Source organism: Erythrolamprus reginae, chromosome Z (assembly GCF_031021105.1).
Source record: "Erythrolamprus reginae isolate rEryReg1 chromosome Z, rEryReg1.hap1, whole genome shotgun sequence".
Classification (NCBI taxonomy): domain Eukaryota; kingdom Metazoa; phylum Chordata; class Lepidosauria; order Squamata; family Dipsadidae; genus Erythrolamprus; species Erythrolamprus reginae.
In genome coordinates, this window is record NC_091963.1 from 141,459,196 (window position 1) to 141,478,417 (window position 19,222).

A 19,222-nucleotide genomic window follows, 5' to 3' on the forward strand; every position below is an offset into this window, starting at 1 on the left:
TTTTATGTTTCAATTAATATCATTATCCTCTTACATGCCTACTCCTCCTTCTTATACATTCTTCTTAAAAGAAACTAAAAAACCTTATACAACCTTTTCCTAACTAATAGGGAAAATAATTCCCTTCTTTTTTATTAAAAGAAATTAATAATAAAAGAAAAGCAAAATCCATTACTATTAAAACACAACTATTAATAAATCCATGCTTTAAAATCTTCATTTCTTAAATATTTATCATAGTATTATAGTAATCTAATAATTGGATATCAGCGTTCCTGTCAAACAGACAACAGGTGGTCAAAATAGGTAATGCCATATCTAATCCTGCTCCAGTTTACAGTGGCGTTCCCCAAGGCAGTGTCCTAGGACCCACTCTCTTTATACTCTACATAAACAATCTCTGTGACAATATCACAAGCAACTGTGTTCTTTTGCTGATGATATTAAGCTATTTAATAACTCCGATAATACTTCTACCCTTCCAAAGGAAGGTAGATGAATGGTCTAACAACTGGCAACTGCAAATCTCATCCAACAAATGCTCTGTCCTACGCAAAGAATCCGAATACTAAATACACACTTGGACAAACTGAACTCGCAGAAGACCCTCACTCAGTCAAAGACCTTGGAGTACTCATTTCCAATGACCAAAGTGCCCGAGCCCACTGCAACAGCATTGCCAAAAAAGCACTAAGAGTCACAAACTTAATTCTATGCAGCTTCTTCTCTAGAAGCCCCGATCTACTAACCAGAGCATACAAAACATTTGTCAGACCAATTCTTGAATACAGCTCACCTGTATGGAATCCTCACTGCATAACAGACATTAATACAATTGAAGGAGTCCAGAAATACTTCACAAGAAGAGTCCTCCACTCCTCCTCACGCAACAAATTACCTTACTCCTCCAGACTTCAATTACTATGTTTAGAAAATTTACAGCTATGCTGCCTCCAAACTGATTTAACCATTGTTCTTAAAATCATACATCACAATGTACTCCCTGTTGGCGACTACTTCATCTTTAACAACAGCACAAGAGCATGCAATAGATACAAACTAAATGTAAATCGCTCCAAACGAGACTGCAGAAAACACAATTTCAGCAATAAAGTGGTCAATGCCTGGAATTCACTACCGGACTCTGTTGTTTCTTCCCCCAATCCCAAAATCTTCAACCTTACATTATCTATAATAGACCTCTCCCCTTTTCTAAGGGGTGTGCATAAGTGCACCTTTGTGCCTACCGTTCCTCTCCTAATGTCTTTTTATCTTTTGTATCTCTACTTTATACTTGTATTATGTTAAACATACTACAATACAATATTATATTTGTATGACAAATAAAATAAATAAATAAAATAAAAAATTAATATATAGAGAAAAAAATGGTAATTCAAAAGGACACCATCAAATCAAGGAAAACATACTAATTTGTTTTGCTTTCTGAAAGATAAAAATCTTTTCCAGAACGAGCATGTTTTGGATTTCAAAGAATTTAACTAAAAATTTATAGATTGTGGAATTTAACATGAGTAATTAGAGTACAGATATGTTTCTTATTATTTAAAATGAATAAGATTTGGAAGATGCTAACTAAGTTGTGAGAAACATAAATCTGGACATATTGTAGATTTCATAATTCCAAGTTGGTATTTATTTCTTCATACCACTACAATTATGCAATAACTATAATTAACGCCTTTCAATATTCTCTATGGGCAATAGGATAATTCAACAGTTATCTATACTTATGCTTTATGTCTCATACAGAAGTAATAATAGAGACAGGTAGAATTACACCACTATGATCATTGTTGGTCAATGTTGCAGAGTTCTGGGAACATTTTTGAAGAAGATGAAAGTTGACTTTTGATTTCCAGCATTCACATTTGAATGACGACGCAGACAATTTGGAATAAGGCAGAAAATCTCAGACAAAATGGTTATATTGGTGACCTTGATCATAGTTATTGTAACACTTCCTCGTGCTTCAAGTAAGGTTTCTATTGCTAAATGCCCTGTTGGTGAACCTCTTTCTATTCTCCACAAGTATTACCAACCAGGCGATTTCATCATAGCAGGCATTCTCTCTCAGATCTATATTTTTTTGAGTCCTATCAGTTTTCAGAAGCAGCCTTCAGAGGAGAGTTTTGATGACCTCGTGTAAGTAGTTTAGTAAGTACTGTAAGTAGTTCATTTGCAAATAAAATGAATGTTGTTTTTTTGGTAGATAACATTTCTCAATTATTTATGCAATCTGTATTTAAATCTACAATTTGGGTGCTGAGTTGAGGAAGGAAACAGAATCTTATAAGAAATGTGATCAACCGTATTTGCAATTGAATTTTAAGTCCCTATGTGGTTATTTTCAATTCTTGTATTTTGCTGAATATACAGAAGTATAAACTAGGATAATTGGGAGGGGGAGAAATCAACTATTTGGTTTTCATATTGGTAGGAATAGCTGCAAAACTCATTAAGTTAAATAAATTCAATTGAGGCATAAAATACAAAAGCTTAGATTATGAGAAAGATGATAGGACCATGAAAGGTAAGAGGTAACATCTTTTAATCTAATTGAAGTGCTAGAACACCATACTGCCCTTCATCATATATGTTTTCTACAGTACATAAGGTTGATTGCTCCAATTGTTGACTTGAAGTGCCTTATATTCACAACACTATTTCTAGATAGAATGAGTTTTACCATCTACAAAATATACCTAGCTTGAAACTCTTTCTTTTGATATAGGCTATTGACTCAGAATTACCAGCACATCTTGGCCTTGGTTTTTGCTGTGAATGAAATCAGTGAGCAAACCCAACTCTTACCTAATATGAGTTTGGGCTTCCACATTTTAAATAGCCACTTTTTTGCAAAATGGACCTACCTTGCTTCGATGGAACTTCTATCCACAAAGGACAAATTCATCCCCAACTACAAATGTGATATTCACAATAACATTGTGGGAGTCATTGGGGGACCTAATTCTCAAGTTTGTCTCTACATGACAAACATCTTAAGCACTTATAAAATTCCACAGGTTAGTTGTATGGGTCAAAATACCACGAGGAAGACCAAGGTTCCTTAAATTTAAGTATGATTTTGGACCTGGCTATTACAAAATGGAAAGTTTCTGACTTTTTGTTTCTGTAATGACTTGATGGTTGTTTAATCTTTATTTGTAATGTGAAGGGTCAGAAGCTAAGGTGGTATTAAGCCGTTTGGACCAATTAGTAGAAATTGTGGCCTGGGTATAAGCCATCCTATTTATGCAAATTTTTAAGGATGTGTGGAAGGAGCATGCATGAGCAAAGCTCATGCGCAGAAGGCTGGGTGCATGCGTAGAAGGCAGGCATGCATGCCAACTGAGCATGTTCACAAAGCAAGCATGTTTGCTTGGGGCAAACCAATAGTAACATAATGCGAAATCTACCATGGATCAGAAGATAATAAATGAACTCATTCCATATCTTCTAATCTCTAAGTCAATTCATGCTCTTATCCCAGGAACTCATGAGTCTTCAGAGAAGGGCGGTATACAAATCTAATTAATAATAATAATAATAATAATAATAATAATAATAATAATAATACTTCCGGATGGCAGCTGAGCTGCGTCAGGAGGCTGCAGACAGAGCTCTGTCCCCAGACCTCCGTTTTGCCCTGGCAGTCGCACCCACAGTGATTCGATTGGACCCGGAGAGTCTGATATAGAAAAGGGGGTTTCTGAGCATCCAGATGGTACCCACCAATACCCCGCAGTGCCAGAGACAAAGATCCGGGGCCCGAATGTCTGGTGCCCGGCCATAGCGGCAACTCCACCAAAGAGGAAGGAAAGAAAAGACAAAGAAGTCTGACAGAATGTTTAGAACAACGGAGAAGAAAGAAGGTAAAGAGACTATTATACGTATGAAACTAATTAAGATAGAATATTTTCAATCATCTATAATTAATTAAGGTGAAGAAGAAAGTTAAAACAACTTGCTGGTTTGAGTGGATTAAAAAAAACAATAATCGGAACAGCATTTCCTCATATAATTATTGTGATTACATCAGAGCATAAGATCGAATGGATTTCAAACTTTTTATGTAATCTTATTCCTGTAAAGTTCAATCAAACATATTAGAACTGAGGGAATAAGGACTGGATAGAACTCTATTTTGGAAATTAAGGATTAAAACCACTGGTTTCCTCCCTCTTGTGTGGATCTATGTATCAACAGTAACAACAGTGACAACAGGAAAATTACTATACAAGATGGAGACTTAACATTCCATGAAGACAAAGGATTAAGGGAAGACAAAGGGTTAGACACATTTCAACATATTTGGAATTTTACCTGGATTTACTAAGGATTTATTTGGATTTATCTGGATTTAGTATAAGACTTTTCTCTCTTTTTGCTTTTTCTGTTTTTGGATTTATTAAACCATAGGGAATAAAATATTTCAAGTTACTTTAAGCCATTTGCAGTTTGAATTGAAGAAACTTCTCTTGCTTTTTTTTCTATTTTACTTTTTACTAGCCTGAACTTGATTAGAATTTAACCTGGACACTACTTAACCTACATTTTTGCTTTACAATTTGGATTACATTTTACAATTTGTCTATAATTGGATTATAAAGGGATAAATAAGGACTGCCTAATACTTTAAAATCAGCTCTTTAGAAATTATATAGACGTTGGACATTGACATATTTTTAAACAACGGTAAGATCAAGTTGTCTTATTTCGACGAACAAAAGAAGAAGCTTGGATTATTAGAATATAATTGAAGATTGCTACTAAGCATTCCTTTTGCTTTTTTTTACAACTACAGTGGTGAATTTTTTTTTATGGAAACATATTCAAAGTAAAAATGAACTGCTAATTTGTTTTCTCCTCCCTTTTCCTTGGCAAACCCCTGCCCCTCCTAGATATAGTTTGATTTTTTTTCTTTCTCTTTTTTCTTTAAGTATAATAAGTGATTGGCTAAAATAGACCTATAAATAACTGTATGAATTTAATTAGTTTCTTAAATGAATTGAATCAGTGTTTAAATATTGATTTTTTAAAATTTCTATATTGCCTAACCAACAGATATATCTGGAAATTTCCTTTTTTTTCTCTCTTTTTCTTATTAATAATAATTGTAATAACTGATTTAATGTTCAGATATTATGTTTTTGCATTTTTACATTGAAAAATAAGTTGCATACATTTGGGAACTTATATAAATTATTTTAAGGACTATTGATACACTTTCTTAACTCTTCTTAATTCCTTTGGTTTTTTCCTTTTCTCTTTTAGATATATAATACAATTTTTATATATTTTCTCTTAATTTTGAATAATTGCATAATTGATACTTTTAACTTATTTTTTCTCTTTTTCTAATTTTGAATTATATTTTGACATATAAATATATTAAGTACTTTTACTCTATTTACTAATACATATATTAAGTTAAACAGTTAAGATTATAATAATTGACTATATAATATTATAAAATATTAAGCAATTTAGAAATAGATTTACAACAACAGAAACTCAATGCTCCATTTACAATGGTTGAATTACAACAAGTACTTAAGAGACAAAAAAAAAAATAAGGCTACTGGCCCTGATGCCTTACCGGCGGAATTATATAAGTTAAATAGCAACATACTTATAACTAATGTGTTAGAGATCTTTAATAATATAATCTTAGATGGTAAAATCCTCAAAACCTGGTCAGAAGCTTTAATGTCTTTAATACATAAACAAGATACCGAGAAGGAAAAAATTCAAAACTATAGACCAATTTCATTATTAAATGTAGACTACAAAATTTTTGTCTTGATATACGCTTACAGACTAAAAAACATTATGACTGGAATAATACATGAAGATCAAAATGGTTTTTTTTACTGGACAGGCAGATTAAAAATAACTTGAGGACAATTATAAACACATTAGAATACTATGAACAACACCCAGAAAAACAAATGGCATTAATATTTTTAGACGCAAAAAAAGCATTTGACAATGTTGACTGGTCCTTTATGAAACTACAACTGAATAAAATGAATTTTGGAACTAAATTTTTCAATATAATTGATGCTATATATTCTACTCAAACAGCCAAAATAATTATATGAAACTTTTAAAGCAAATTAAAAAGGATCTAGTAACTCGGAACAACTTTCAACTATCATTATTAGGTAGAATTTCTACAATTAAGATGAACATCTTACCCAAAGTTCTGTTTTTATTTCAAGTAATCCTCATAAACCCAGGAAGAGATTTTTTTAAAAGAATTAATGAGGATAACAAAAAAAATTATATGGCAAGATAAAAAACCTAGAATAAAACAGTGTGCATTAGAAGATGTAAAGGAAAGAGGAGGCCTTGCCCTCCTAAATTGGAAGTTGTATTATCAAGCAGCAGGTTTAACTTGGATAGAAGGTTATTAAATTTAGAAGGTCACGGTTTAATGATAGGGTGGCATGCTTTCATATGGTCTGAAAAGTACAAAACACATTCTTATCTCAAGAGACATATAATTAGAAAGGCACTTATAGAAGTCTGGAATGACATAAAAAAAGATCATTTCTTAGTCATGCCAGAATGGATATCTCTGATTGAAGCTATAAGTCCCCCAAACCTAATTCAAGAAGGTAAAATAGATATAAGTTTATTGATATATTATTTTTTTTAAAAAAATTGAACTTAATAGAAAAAATATATTAGATTGTGATTTTTTATAATACAAATGTGATATTTTTTTCTTTTATCTTCTTTACTTGTGCTTGATTTAATTTGCAAATTAAGAATTTTAATATAATTTCATATATTTTTAGATGTGCTTTTATGTAGTGTGTTACAACAGATATTTTTTACACATTTTTGAGATGGTCTTAAATAATAACAAGATCCTTTTTCTTTTTGTACATGAAGACTTCTATTTTAATTGGAGCTCCATTTAATGTTATATGTTGTGTTTGTCATGTTTGTCTATGAAAAATTATAAAAATACATAATAATAATAATAATAATAATAATAATAATAATAATAATAATAATAATAATAATAGGCTCCAAAACATTTTTAAGGACTTTGAAAGTCACTGTATTTCTTGCATAATTGTATAGATTTTTGGATAAGGATTATTTTTTTCTCTTTTACAACAAGAAATGTATAAAATTCAGCTAAATGTGACATGGAGAGCAATGAAGAGAAAACTTCGTTCTCTTTCAGTTGAATCTATCACAATACTGATTGTCATGTCCCTCACCATTTTCCTATATATTTCTATCCTAAGATCAGTTATGGCTCTTTTCCAGTAATAAATGATAAAACCAAAGATTTCTTCCATCAGATGTTTCCAAATGTGACCCGTCACTATATGGGCATTCTTGAATTACTCCTGCATTTCAAGTGGAGCTGGATTGGTGTGATAGTGTCAAATGGTGACAATGCAGATTTATTTGTACATGATATACTTCCCATCTATTCTCAGAAGGGTATTTGTGTAGACTTCTTAGAAAAATTACCCCAAATATCTTTTTCAAGTCATATTGCTGAAAAAGCAATCAAATGGTTTGAGACTTCACGCATGGTCAGAGAAAGTACTGCCAATACTGTCATTATACAAGGTGAAATACATACTATTAGTTTCTTAAGGTCAATGTTTGTTTTTGCACAATTTTATGGTGTATCATTTGACAGTCGAGTTTGGATTATGACAGCCCAAATGGATTTTGCATCTCCTGGTTTTATCAGAGATTGGGACCTACATTTCCTCCATGGGGCTCTATCATTTGCTGTTCACACAAACTATCCTAGGGGATTCCAGAAATTTCAGAAGGAAAGAAACCCTCTATCAGAAAATAGGGATAGTTTTATCCAAATCTTCTGGAAAGATGCTTTTAATTGTGATTTCGCAAATTCCCCTGTAGAGGAAAGAGATAAGGAGATCTGCACTGGGGAGGAAAAGTTGGGAACTCTGCCTGGGACTGTGTTTGACACAAACATGTCTGGCCACAGTTACAGTATCTACAATGCAGTTTACATTATGGCACATGCTTTGCATGCAATAATTTCATCCAAGTCAAAACAGAGAGTAAAGATGAAAGAGATAAGACAAAAAGGACTAGATGAACAGCCATGGCAGGTACTAACTATGTAAATGTGAAATGTTTTTATTGTTATTGGTGTTTTTTGAGATTAGACATGACTTCATTTTCTCTCTACCTTCTCCCCAATTTAGTTCCATAAATTTTTCAGAAATACTTTCTTTGAAAACAATGTTGGGGAAAACATTTCCTTTGATGACAGTGGGCATATAAATGTAGGATTTGATATTTTCAACTGGATCACTTACTCAAATAACACATTTACAAAAGTCAAAGTTGGATGGATGGACCCAAACTCTTTCTCTTCTAAAACATTCTACATACAGGAAGGTTCCATTACATGGCCCACAAGATTTAGCCAGGTATAACATACTGTGTATATATTGTATAGATTTTCAGATAGTTCATTCCTCATTTTGAATGTTTAAAAAGTGATTCCTTGCACTATTTAAATAGTTTAGTCCACAGGTCACCAACCAATGGTCTGTGCACCAATGGTTGTCCATGAGGTGGAGGAGCTGCTCCAGGATGACTAATGGTCAGTCTTGTGACTAGAGTTTTGGAATGTGGGAATGGCCAGCCAGTTCTTGGTTGGGTTGGAAATCTCTGCCATAGAAGAAGTTCCATGAAGCCCTCGCCTGCTGGAATGAGGTAATAGTGCAAGGGGGAGGCAGTGCAGGTGGGCTGAAGCAATGGGTGTCAGCAACCTGCACCTCATTCTTCCCTCTACTGTGTCTTCCTGTCAGCTGATCCCATTAGTGGCTGGCCTGCCCCTCCCATTCAGTGGGATTGGTCAGCACAGAAGTTGAATGAATGAATGAAGGTTGAAGGAGCACCTATGAGATCCAGAGAGTGCCAGAGAATCTGAATGAGACAGACAGACAGAGAAAAAGAAAGGGCAGAGAAAGAACTATGAGAAAGAGAGGGAGAAAGGGAGACAGGGAGACAGGAGGGGAGAGAGATGAGAAAGAGAAAGAGAGAAAGAGAAGAGAGAACAGAGAGAGAGCAAAAGATAGAAGGAGAGAGAGATGGAGGAAGAGAGGAAGAGAGACAAAGAGATGAGAGGGGACAGATGAGAGAGAGGGGGACAAGAGAGTGGAAGAAAGAGATGAGAGAAAGAGAAAGAAAGAGGAGGAGAGAAAGAGATGGTGAGGGAGAGATGAAAGAGAGGGGAGAGCAATAGAGAAAGAGAGGGAAATAATGAGAGGAGGAGAGAGATGTCAGAGAGAAAGCAAGCAAGAGAGAGAGACACACACACAGAGCAGGAGAGAGATGAGAGAGAGAGTAGGAAAGAGAGATGAAAGAGAGAGAAAGAGAAAGAGAGAGGAGAGAAAGAAGGATAGACTGGGAGAGAGAAAAAGAGAGGATGTATGAGAGAAAGATATATGTGTCAGAGAGAGATATAAAGAGATGAGAGAGACATAGAAGTGGTAGAGAGAGATGAGAAAGAATGAGGGAGGGAGGGGGAGATGAGAGAAAAAGAAAGGGGGGAAAGAGATGAGTAAGAGCAAGAGATAGAGATAGGGACAAAGACAGGGGGAGAGAGAAGAGAGAGAGAGACAGAAGAGAGGGTGGAGAGAAAAGGAGAGTGGGGGAGAGAGAGAGAAAGAAAGAGATGAATGGAATGACTGAAGGACTCCCTCCCATCACTGGGAGTCCAGGCGCTTCAGGAAGTGGCATTCTGGATTCATATTAGTGGTCTGTGGGGTTTAAAATTATGAATGTAGTAGTCCCTAGGGTCAAAAAGATTGGGGAGCCTTGGTTTAGTCAGTATACACTCTTTAGGATTTGGAAACAATAGATTAATTTAAATATCAGAACAGGACAATGGCATCGTCCTCCTCCCTTACATCAAAGGCACCACAGATAAAATCAGTAAAATTCTCCTCAAACAGAACATCAAGACAGCCTTTGGTAGAGATTAAAAAAATAGCTAACATTCTAAGAAACCCGAAAGACAATATCCAACTAAAAAACCAGGGAGTTTATCAAATACCGTGTAAAATCTGCCCAGCCACATATATTGGACAAACTAACAGGAGAGTAAATGCACGTGTTGCAGAACATAAGAATGCATTAAAGAAAAAAGAAAAAACCTCCTCCCTTTTCCAATACTTCAAAACTACAGGACATGAAATTGATTTTGACAGTCCCAATTTATTTCCAAAACAGAACACTACAGCAAAAGAATAATCATGGAAGCCATCCCCAAAATATGAACAAGCGGGATGATACCTCCCGCTTACCAGACATCTGGAAACCAGCTCTCAGAACACCAGAAACCAGACTCAGAACACAAATTGCAAAACAATCAAGTAGCCTGCAAGTTCCAACTACTCAGGATATCACGCCTAATCTACAACCATTAACTAATTGGCATACCTCAGCTACATCAACGACCCCAGATGTTACCCCACTGACTCACCAGGAAGTTTCTATACAGCAGACAATTGCTGAGCCATCAAACCACACCCAGCCACCAGTATTTATAGAAGGAAGGCAGCTCAGGTCTCGCAGTGTTCGCCTAAGAACAAGGACAGAAACACCAGCCTGAAGATGACGAGTGGGACCTCGTCGAAATGTCACCAGAAATTTCCAAATCCTACATGGGAAGAAACCCGAATATACCAAGACCGTCATACCTGTACCCGTGAAAATCTACGAAAACACACACACACACACACACACACACAAACACACATACACAAACACACACACACACACACATATATGTAGATTTTCACAAGTATATGTATGTAGATTGTTCTGAGTTCGGGTTTTGCCCCGTGTAATATTTTGAGTGTCTATGTGACGTTTCGGTGAAATCACATTCACCATCATCAGGCTGAAGTTATAAGCTTCGTGCTGCTGTAAATATAGAATGTTTGCAACTGCCATTTGTTCCTTATATATAGTGTTGTGGGTGGAGATTTGGTTTGAATGTAGCAAATAGATTGGGTGACTATGTTTTAATGATTTGATTGGTTGGTGAAATCACATTTAGTTGAAGGATTAACATGGTGATGATTATGATATGTTTTTTTGTTTAAGGATGGTTTCTGGTAGGCGGGATGTGTCATCGCATTTGTTCATGCTGAGGGGGTACTTTTCTTTCTCTATGGCTTCCATAATTATTCTTCTGTATACATTTTCTGTTTTGGAAAGTAATTTAGTTTTTTCAAAGTCAATTTTGTGCCCTGTTTTTTTAATGTGCTGGACAAGGGAGGAAGTTTTTTCTTCTTTTTTGACTACATTCTTATGTTCTGCAATGTGTGCGTTTACTCTTCGATTAGTTTGTCCAATGTATGTGGCTGCACATGTTTTGCAAGGGATTTCATAGATTCCTTGGTTTTCGAGTTGGATTTTATCTTTTGGGTTTCTTAGGATGTTTGATATTTTTTGGTTATGACAAATGAAGTTTTGATATTATGTTTGTGTAGAATTTTACTAATTTTGTCTGTGGTGCCCTTGATGTAAGGGAGGAGGGTGGTGCCATTATCCTGTTCTTGGTCTTGATTTTTGGGGTATGTCTCTTTTTTGATTAGGTTTGTAACTGTTTTCCTTTCAAATCCATTAGAAATTAATACATCTTTGAGTTTGTTCAATTCAGTTTTTAAGTGCTCATGGTCAGCTAGGCGTTTGGTTCTGGTGATGAGAGTTTTGGCTACTGAGGTGATCTGTGCGGAGTGGTGGTGGGAGTGTGCATTTAGATAACAGTTGGTGTGGGTTTTCTTTTGGTAGATGGTGTGTCCTAGGGTGCCATTGGGTTTTTTATAGATTAGGACATCCAGAAAGGGAAGTTGATCTCCACCCCCAACACTATATATAAGGAACAAATGGCAGTTGCAAACATTCTTTATTTACAGCAGCACGAAGCTTATAACTTCAGCCTGATGATGGTGAATGTGATTTCACCGAAACGTCGCATAGACACTCAAAATATTACATGGGGCAAAACCCGAACTCAGAACAATCTACATATATATGTGTGTGTGTGTGTGTGTGTGTGTGTGTGTGTGTTTGTAGATTTTCACAGGTATATGTATGTAGATTGTTCTGAGTTTGGGTTTTGCCCCGTGTAATATTTTGAGTGTTTCGGTGAAATCACATCCACCATCATCAGGCTGAAGTTATATATATATGTGCGTGTGTGTTTTCGTAGATTTTCACGGGTACAGGTATTTATTAGTTAGATTTGTATGACGGTATGATGGTCTTGGTATATTCGGGTTTCTTTCCAAATCCTACACAGGAAGAAACTCGAATATACCAAGACCGTCATATATACACACACACACCCACTAAAACCGTCAATGTGTATTGGACAAAATAAATTAATTTTGCTTTATTTGCAAAAATCAAACAATCATAGCATGCCAATAGCTCCAAACCAATTCTTCATTTTATTTTCTCTTTCGTTCAGGAAAGTCCTCTTTCCATGTGTAATGATAATTGTAATCCTGGTTATAGTAGGGCCAAAATAGAAGGAAAGCCATATTGTTGCTACAAGTGTCTTCCATGTCCAGAAGGAAGGATTACAAGTTATAAGGGTAAGATGCATTGTCTTTAAAGAATTAATTGGTCCGTGCAAATAAGGGTGGAAGGGTATTCAAGAGAAAACGTCTAATTATATACAGGGGGAAAAGCTTAAATGGGTGAAATAAAATAAAACTTCCTGTCTCCTTCCTTAATAGCCTCCTGGTTATTTGACAAACAAGGAACTTTGTACTATAAGCCATAAAACAGATATAAGCCCAATGGATAGTGATAAAACCAGATCAAGACCCTAAAAGAAAGCATAGGCTATGAAAATTATTTGTTTGGATATTTGCTCTTTCTAATCATATATACATTCTCATTTGCACACATCCACTTTCCCATATCTATGGGTGTAAACACAATTGTTGATGTATCATAACAATCGCAAAATTACATAGATCCTCTAGTTGTACTTCTGGTGTTTTAGTAGCATGGATAGGAAGCTCTCTGGTGCCGCTCCATCCTCTCCTCAATGGAGGTCTCAAATTTGAGCCATAGCCACCCTGGAGGGTAGTGAAGTAATGAAGGACTATCTGGAAGATCAAGGAGAGCTGTATCTCTCCACTCAGACTAGAAAAACCCTCTCATAAGAAGATGAGGATCAGCAGCATGAAGCTGAAAATAGCCTGAACAACTAAGAAAGTGCTGGAACACAGTAAATGAGTAGTAGATGAACTGGTGAGAAAATACCTTTCATGGAAAATTGATCTCAAGGAATATAATTTATTTATTTATTTATTTATTTATTTATTTATTAACTTTGTATGCCGCCCCTCTCCGCATACTCGGGGCGGCTCACAACAGCAACAGAAAACAATATATAATACAAATTCAATAATTAGAAAGCTAAAAACCCATAATTTTTTTAAAAAAAACATGCACACAACATACCATACATAAACAGTATAGGCCTGGGGAAGATATTTCAGTTCCCCCATGTCTGATGGCAGAGGTGGGGAAGCATATTTAGAACTATTTATTATTTATGAATATAAATTCATAGATACATATAGAGCTGAAACTCAAAAAAATAGAATATTGTGCACAAGTTCACTTTTGGACTTAATGAAGCACAATGGTCTAACACCAACAGATGACATGGCTCCCCATATCCACATAGATTGTGGAAACTTCACACTGGACTTGAAGCATCTTTCAGTATTTGCCTCTCCATTCTTCCTCCATACTCTGGGTACTTGGTTATTATAACATCTTTGAATATGATAGTGACAAGAGGATGATGAGATAAAATATAGAAATAAGAGGGGAAATATAATATGTATATATCAATATATTAAGATAAATGAAAGAGTAAGAAAAAACGTTTAGAACTGAAGAGTGATAGTAAAGGTTAAGTGCAAATAATGTGAAAAAATGAAATGAAATGTAATAATTGTGTGTGATAATATTATGTTTATTTTAATTGTAATATATGATACTCGGTATCTCACCATTCATGCATTGAGAGGGATAAACAATATAAAAAAAACTTGAAATAAAAAAACAAAATTACATAGATCCAATTTTGCATCAGTTTGAAAATTTAGATTAATTAGAAAGGGATGAAAGTAAAAGTCAGTTTGATTTGAGTGAATATTATAAACTTTCAATCACTATTGATTTCTTAATGTTTTTGAACAGCTTTACAACTTTAACCAATTTAAAATAAATAGTTTTAAATATTTGGTTTTATTATTATTATATTTTCTTTTATTATTTTATTTTAAATGTAATTTATTATTATTATTATTTATTATTATTATTTATTATTATTTATATCTTATTTTATTATGTTGCTATAATTTGACCAGAATCATTTAGGTGAGATGGATAGTGAAGAAATTCAATAAATAAAATAATAAAAATAATTCCTAGACAGACTCCCATTGAAATATTATGCATTAATTCATGTGCTAAACTTTTTTCAGTCAATATTAACCATGTCTTGATTCATGTGCAATCTTCCACATGGCAATAAGAGAATTTTCTTTTGCAGACATGGATGATTGTTTACCGTGCCCAGAAGGACAATATTCAAATAACAACCATGACTTGTGCCTTCCAAAACATATAACTTTCCTGTCTTATGAAGACCCATTAGGGACCAGTTTGGCCATTATGGCAATTGTCTTTGTTTGCGTTGCCACTGTGGTGCTTGGGGTCTTCATCAAATACCAGGACACTCCCATAGTCAAGGCCAACAACCGGACTATTACCTACCTTCTTCTTGTCTCCCTTGTGCTCTCATTCCTTTGCAGTTTATTATTCATTGGACAACCTGAAAAAATGACCTGCCTTTTCCAACAACCTGCTTTTGGGATTGTCTTCTCAGTAGCCATTTCTTGTATATTGGCCAAAACCATCACTGTGGTTATAGTTTTCATGGCCTCAGTGCCGGGATCCATGATGAAGAGATGGCTGGGCAAACAATTAGATAATTACATTGTTGTTTCTTGTTCCCTCATTCAAGTCATTGCTTGTACTGTATGGCTCACAACCTCACCCCCATATCCAGATGCTGATATGAACTTAGTGGTAGATGAAATCATCCTGGGATGTAATGTAGGCTCTACTCTCATGTTTTATTGTGTCTTACTCTACCTTCTTTTCCTTGCTATTGTTGGTTTCAGTGTGGCTTTTCTATCCCGGAATTTACCAAACAGTTTTAATGAGACCAAGTTTATATTCTTCAGCTTGTTATGTTTTTGTAGTGTCTGGCTATTGTTTTTTCCAACTTATCTGAGCACCAAAGGGAAATACATGGTGGCTGTGGAGATCTTTTCCATATTATCTTCCAGTGCAGGATTATTGAGCTGCATCTGTTTCCCCAAATGTTTTATCATTCTTCTGAGACCTCATCTGAACAATAAGAGGGAGTTACTGAAAGGCAAGAAACAATGATTGATATATTAGGAAGATATAGTTGTTGTTTAGCAACAACTAAACCAGCAGCAACTGATCATTCATAGCTATAATGATGATTAAAAAGTAATAATTGTGAGTAATCTACTACCTGTAAAAGTCCATAAACAAACAAAAGCTGAAGTAAAATCCTAGGTAGCTACCACAACTGAGCCTTAGTGCCTCAGCTGTTAATTGAATCTAGCTGCCAATTGACTTTGCTTCTCAGAAAATTGCAAAAAGTTATCACATGACCTCAGGGCACAGCAATGGTGATAAATATGAACTAGTTCTGAATTTTGAATTTAAAGTTATATTAAAATATAATTAAAAAACATGTGCACACAATAAAGTGAAGAGACCCCCCTTTTTTCTTTCTTTTTTATTTAAGCATATATAGCAAGGGAAAAGTACAGTATTTTTTACCAGTATTTCTGGCAATCTAAGATTTGCTAGTTCACTTTGTCCATACATATGTTTTATTTAGGGAAAAACACATAAGGTAAGCTAGAACCAGATGGCAGAGTGAGGTCCTATCATTTGCCCCTACCTTCTGCCCGTATAGCAGTTCAAAATAATGTAACAATACAAGTAGATAAATAGATACCAGAGTTCTGAGTGGAAGCAGGAATCAGAACCGGCCCAGATGCAAGATGAGATTGGGGCAACTGTTGGAAGTAAGCATAAATTGCAAGATTAATGTATTTATGTAAAAGTTTCTGATAAAAGATTCGAATAATTTACAATTTATAAATGTGAGCAAATCACAGTTTAAAGATTATAATAATATTGATATAAAAGAAAAATATTACTGTTAATATGAGACTATAAGACAAGGTAAAAGTTAAATTTCACTTTTTTTCTTTTTTGGGGTGTAAAGAAATGGTCATCCATCAGTGTGACCAAAGCAGTTTCAGTGCTGTAACTAGACATGAATCTCACCTGGTAAGGGTCTAGGTAATCGGCTTCAAGAACCACAGGACCTGGAATGCCACCACTTTGTCAACAACCTTCCTGGATCCAGAGAAAGCTTCTTTAGGAGAGCATACACCACCACCTCCTTTAACAGAGGCAGGAAATGCCCCCCTCTCAGTGAAGCATTGACCATTTGGATCCAGCATCTTGTTACCTCCCTGATGGCTGAAACCATCAAGGAGGGACACAGGTCCAATAAACAGGTGGGGGAGCTTACAGCTCCTATGGCCTTGTCCACTTCATCAGACATCACCAGTTCAAACCTATCCCATACAACCAGATTAAGACTAGCCCCATTCACCTCAGTCAATCCTGCCCAGTCAGAATCCAGGTAAGTCCAGATCTGAATAATTTTGTCCACAAGAAACTGATTAAATTCCTCAGCTCTACCCTGCAAGGGCTCCACCACCTCCTCCATATAAAGGATGGAGCGGGCCACCCTAAACAGAGTGGCTGTTTGAGATTCTGCAAACACAATCAGGGCAAAAAGTTGTGAACATTTTGCCACCTTGATCACCACTATATAAGTTTTAATATAAGATCTTAACAGTGTTTGGTCAGATCTAGATTTACTGGACCTCCAATGCTGCACCAGCCATCTCTTCTGGTGTTTCATCCCCTTGCTCTCCTTGGTAAACTGGGGTTTTCTGGGAGTCTGGAGTCCTCGGATAGGGGCGGCATACAAATCTAATAAATGATGATGATGATGATGATGTCAATACAACACAGCAAACGAGATCACTATATACTGGATTTCATATTTCATCACCAGTCAGGTGCTTCCCAAGCACCTAGGACTGTGTGATGTAGGGTGAATTATGTTTGCCGATCCCAATAAAGCAGCCTTTTGCAATTGACAGATGGAGATTTTGTCAATTCTGCCAAGATCCTTTGGCACTGCACCCAGCGTGCCAAGTACCACTGGGACCACTTTCACTGGCTTATGCCAGAGTCGTTGCAGCTCAGTTTTTAGATCTTCATATTTCACTAATTTCTCTAGCTGCTTCTCCTCAATTCTGCTGTCTCTTGGGGTTGTGATGTTGATTATTATTATTATTATTATTATTATTATTATTATTATTATTATTATTATTGCCACAGAGAGATCACAAATACACAGTCCAATCAAGAGCCTCCATTGAGGCAGTATTCTAGTCCCTTATGAGAGACTCTGCCAGATTGTATATAAGCGAGTCCAGGAATTCCCCAAGCACCCTATGAAATCCATCTCAGTGCATTAGGCATCTGGGGTGGAACTGCCTAATAGAAACCACCTCCCTATGATGGAGGATTGGAGTCATAAAGTAGATCCATAGCAGGGAATCACTAGTTAAGCCCCTTAACGTCTAACTCCATTGCTCTGAGAGAAATATCATATTGAGCATGTATCCCCCTTCATTGGTTGGATTCTGAATTACTTGGACCAGGTCCATGGTTGCCATGGAGGCCATGAATTCCTTTGCCACTTTCAAGGGTTCACTGAGTGATGATAGATTGAAGTCCCCCAAGTTTATAAGACTGGGTGATGCCACCGCCAACTCAGCTACCTGTCAATTGCCTCAAGTAGAGCAGGCAGGGACATTGCCATGCAGCTTGGAGGCAGGTACATGAGAAACATGCCCACCTGAACCCCTGGGTCCAACCTCAAAAGAAGGGACTAACACCCAGCTATCTCAGAAGTAAAAAGCCTTGAGAACTAGAGGTCTTCCACACTACAACTTCCACTCCCCCATGCCTTCCATGGAGTCACATATGATGCAGCACCTCAAACCCATCTAGGCACAACTCTGAGAGGAGAATCCCCTTGGGGCCATCCAGGTTTCAATCACAAATGCCAGGTTGGCCTCTTAATCCACAAATACATTTGTTTGTTTGTTTGTTTGTTTGTTTGTTTGTTTGTTCGTTTATTCATTTATTCATTTATTCATTCATTCATTCATTCATTCATTCATTCATTCATTCATTTATTTATTTATTTATTTATTACCAACCTGTCATTGAGCACCTGCACATTTCAAAAGTTATATGGCTTAAGCTAGATGTTTCAAAGGGGCCAGAACAAGGAATTGCTTTTAAGCAACAAATCCTAGTTCCCTGTGAGAGGCCTACCCCTCAGCTCCTAACTTATCTGCCACTCCCAATCAGAACCCAGAAAGTAGGGGAGAACACTTTTATTTGGGTTTGTACTTGTCTTTTTTCAAAACAATTGCACTTTGTTCTCTGCTCCAAAATTCTCTCTATAAAAGTGTTTCTCTAAACTCTTCATACAACATGTGTATATGTTGTACAGTGTACCTGGGCACATTATTTCCGATAGAGGAGTGCAATTTACATCACAGTTTCTGCAGGAATTTTTGAAGATGCTAGGAACTGCCCAGGGCTTAAGATCCTCCTGTCACCCCCAACCTAATGGGGCTTGCAAAAAAACTAATGCAGTCCTGGAGCAGTACCTCAGGTACTACCAACAGGACAATAGGGCTGACCTTTTGCTTTTTGCAGAAATAGCATATAACAATTCTAACAATAGTAGCACATGGTTCATCCCATTTAAGGTGGCCTCTAGCCAGGAATTTGTAGTTATGCCAGAGTTGCCTCAAGAGGAACAACATGTACCCTCCTTTGCAGTGAAGGGCTACCAACATTTTTACTACCACACTGTGGAGGTGGCTAATGCAAAATGCTCTGCATTTTCTTTTAACTT

At 35.9% G+C, this 19,222-nt stretch overlaps 1 protein-coding gene across 1 annotated transcript; it reads left to right on the top strand.

Annotated features, from left to right (window-relative positions):
- Positions 1–1,942: 1,942 nt before the first annotated feature.
- On the top strand, positions 1,943–15,546 carry LOC139154214 (vomeronasal type-2 receptor 26-like). The gene is made up of 5 exons (XM_070728644.1): positions 1,943–2,166; positions 2,756–3,047; positions 7,293–8,144; positions 12,530–12,656; positions 14,642–15,546. The coding sequence occupies exons 1-5, from the start codon at positions 1,943–1,945 to the stop codon at positions 15,544–15,546; spliced, it is 2,400 nt and encodes a 799-aa protein (XP_070584745.1).
- Positions 15,547–19,222: the final 3,676 nt, after the last annotated feature.

Coding starts and splice junctions, on each gene's coding strand:
- LOC139154214 (XM_070728644.1), top strand. CDS start 1,943: ATGGTTATATTGGTGACCTTGATCATAGTTATTGTAACACTTCCTCGT. Junction 3,048..7,292: donor GCACTTATAAAATTCCACAG/GTTAGTTGTATG, acceptor TTCTATCCTAAG/ATCAGTTATGGCTCTTTTCC. Junction 12,657..14,641: donor AAGGATTACAAGTTATAAGG/GTAAGATGCATT, acceptor TTTCTTTTGCAG/ACATGGATGATTGTTTACCG.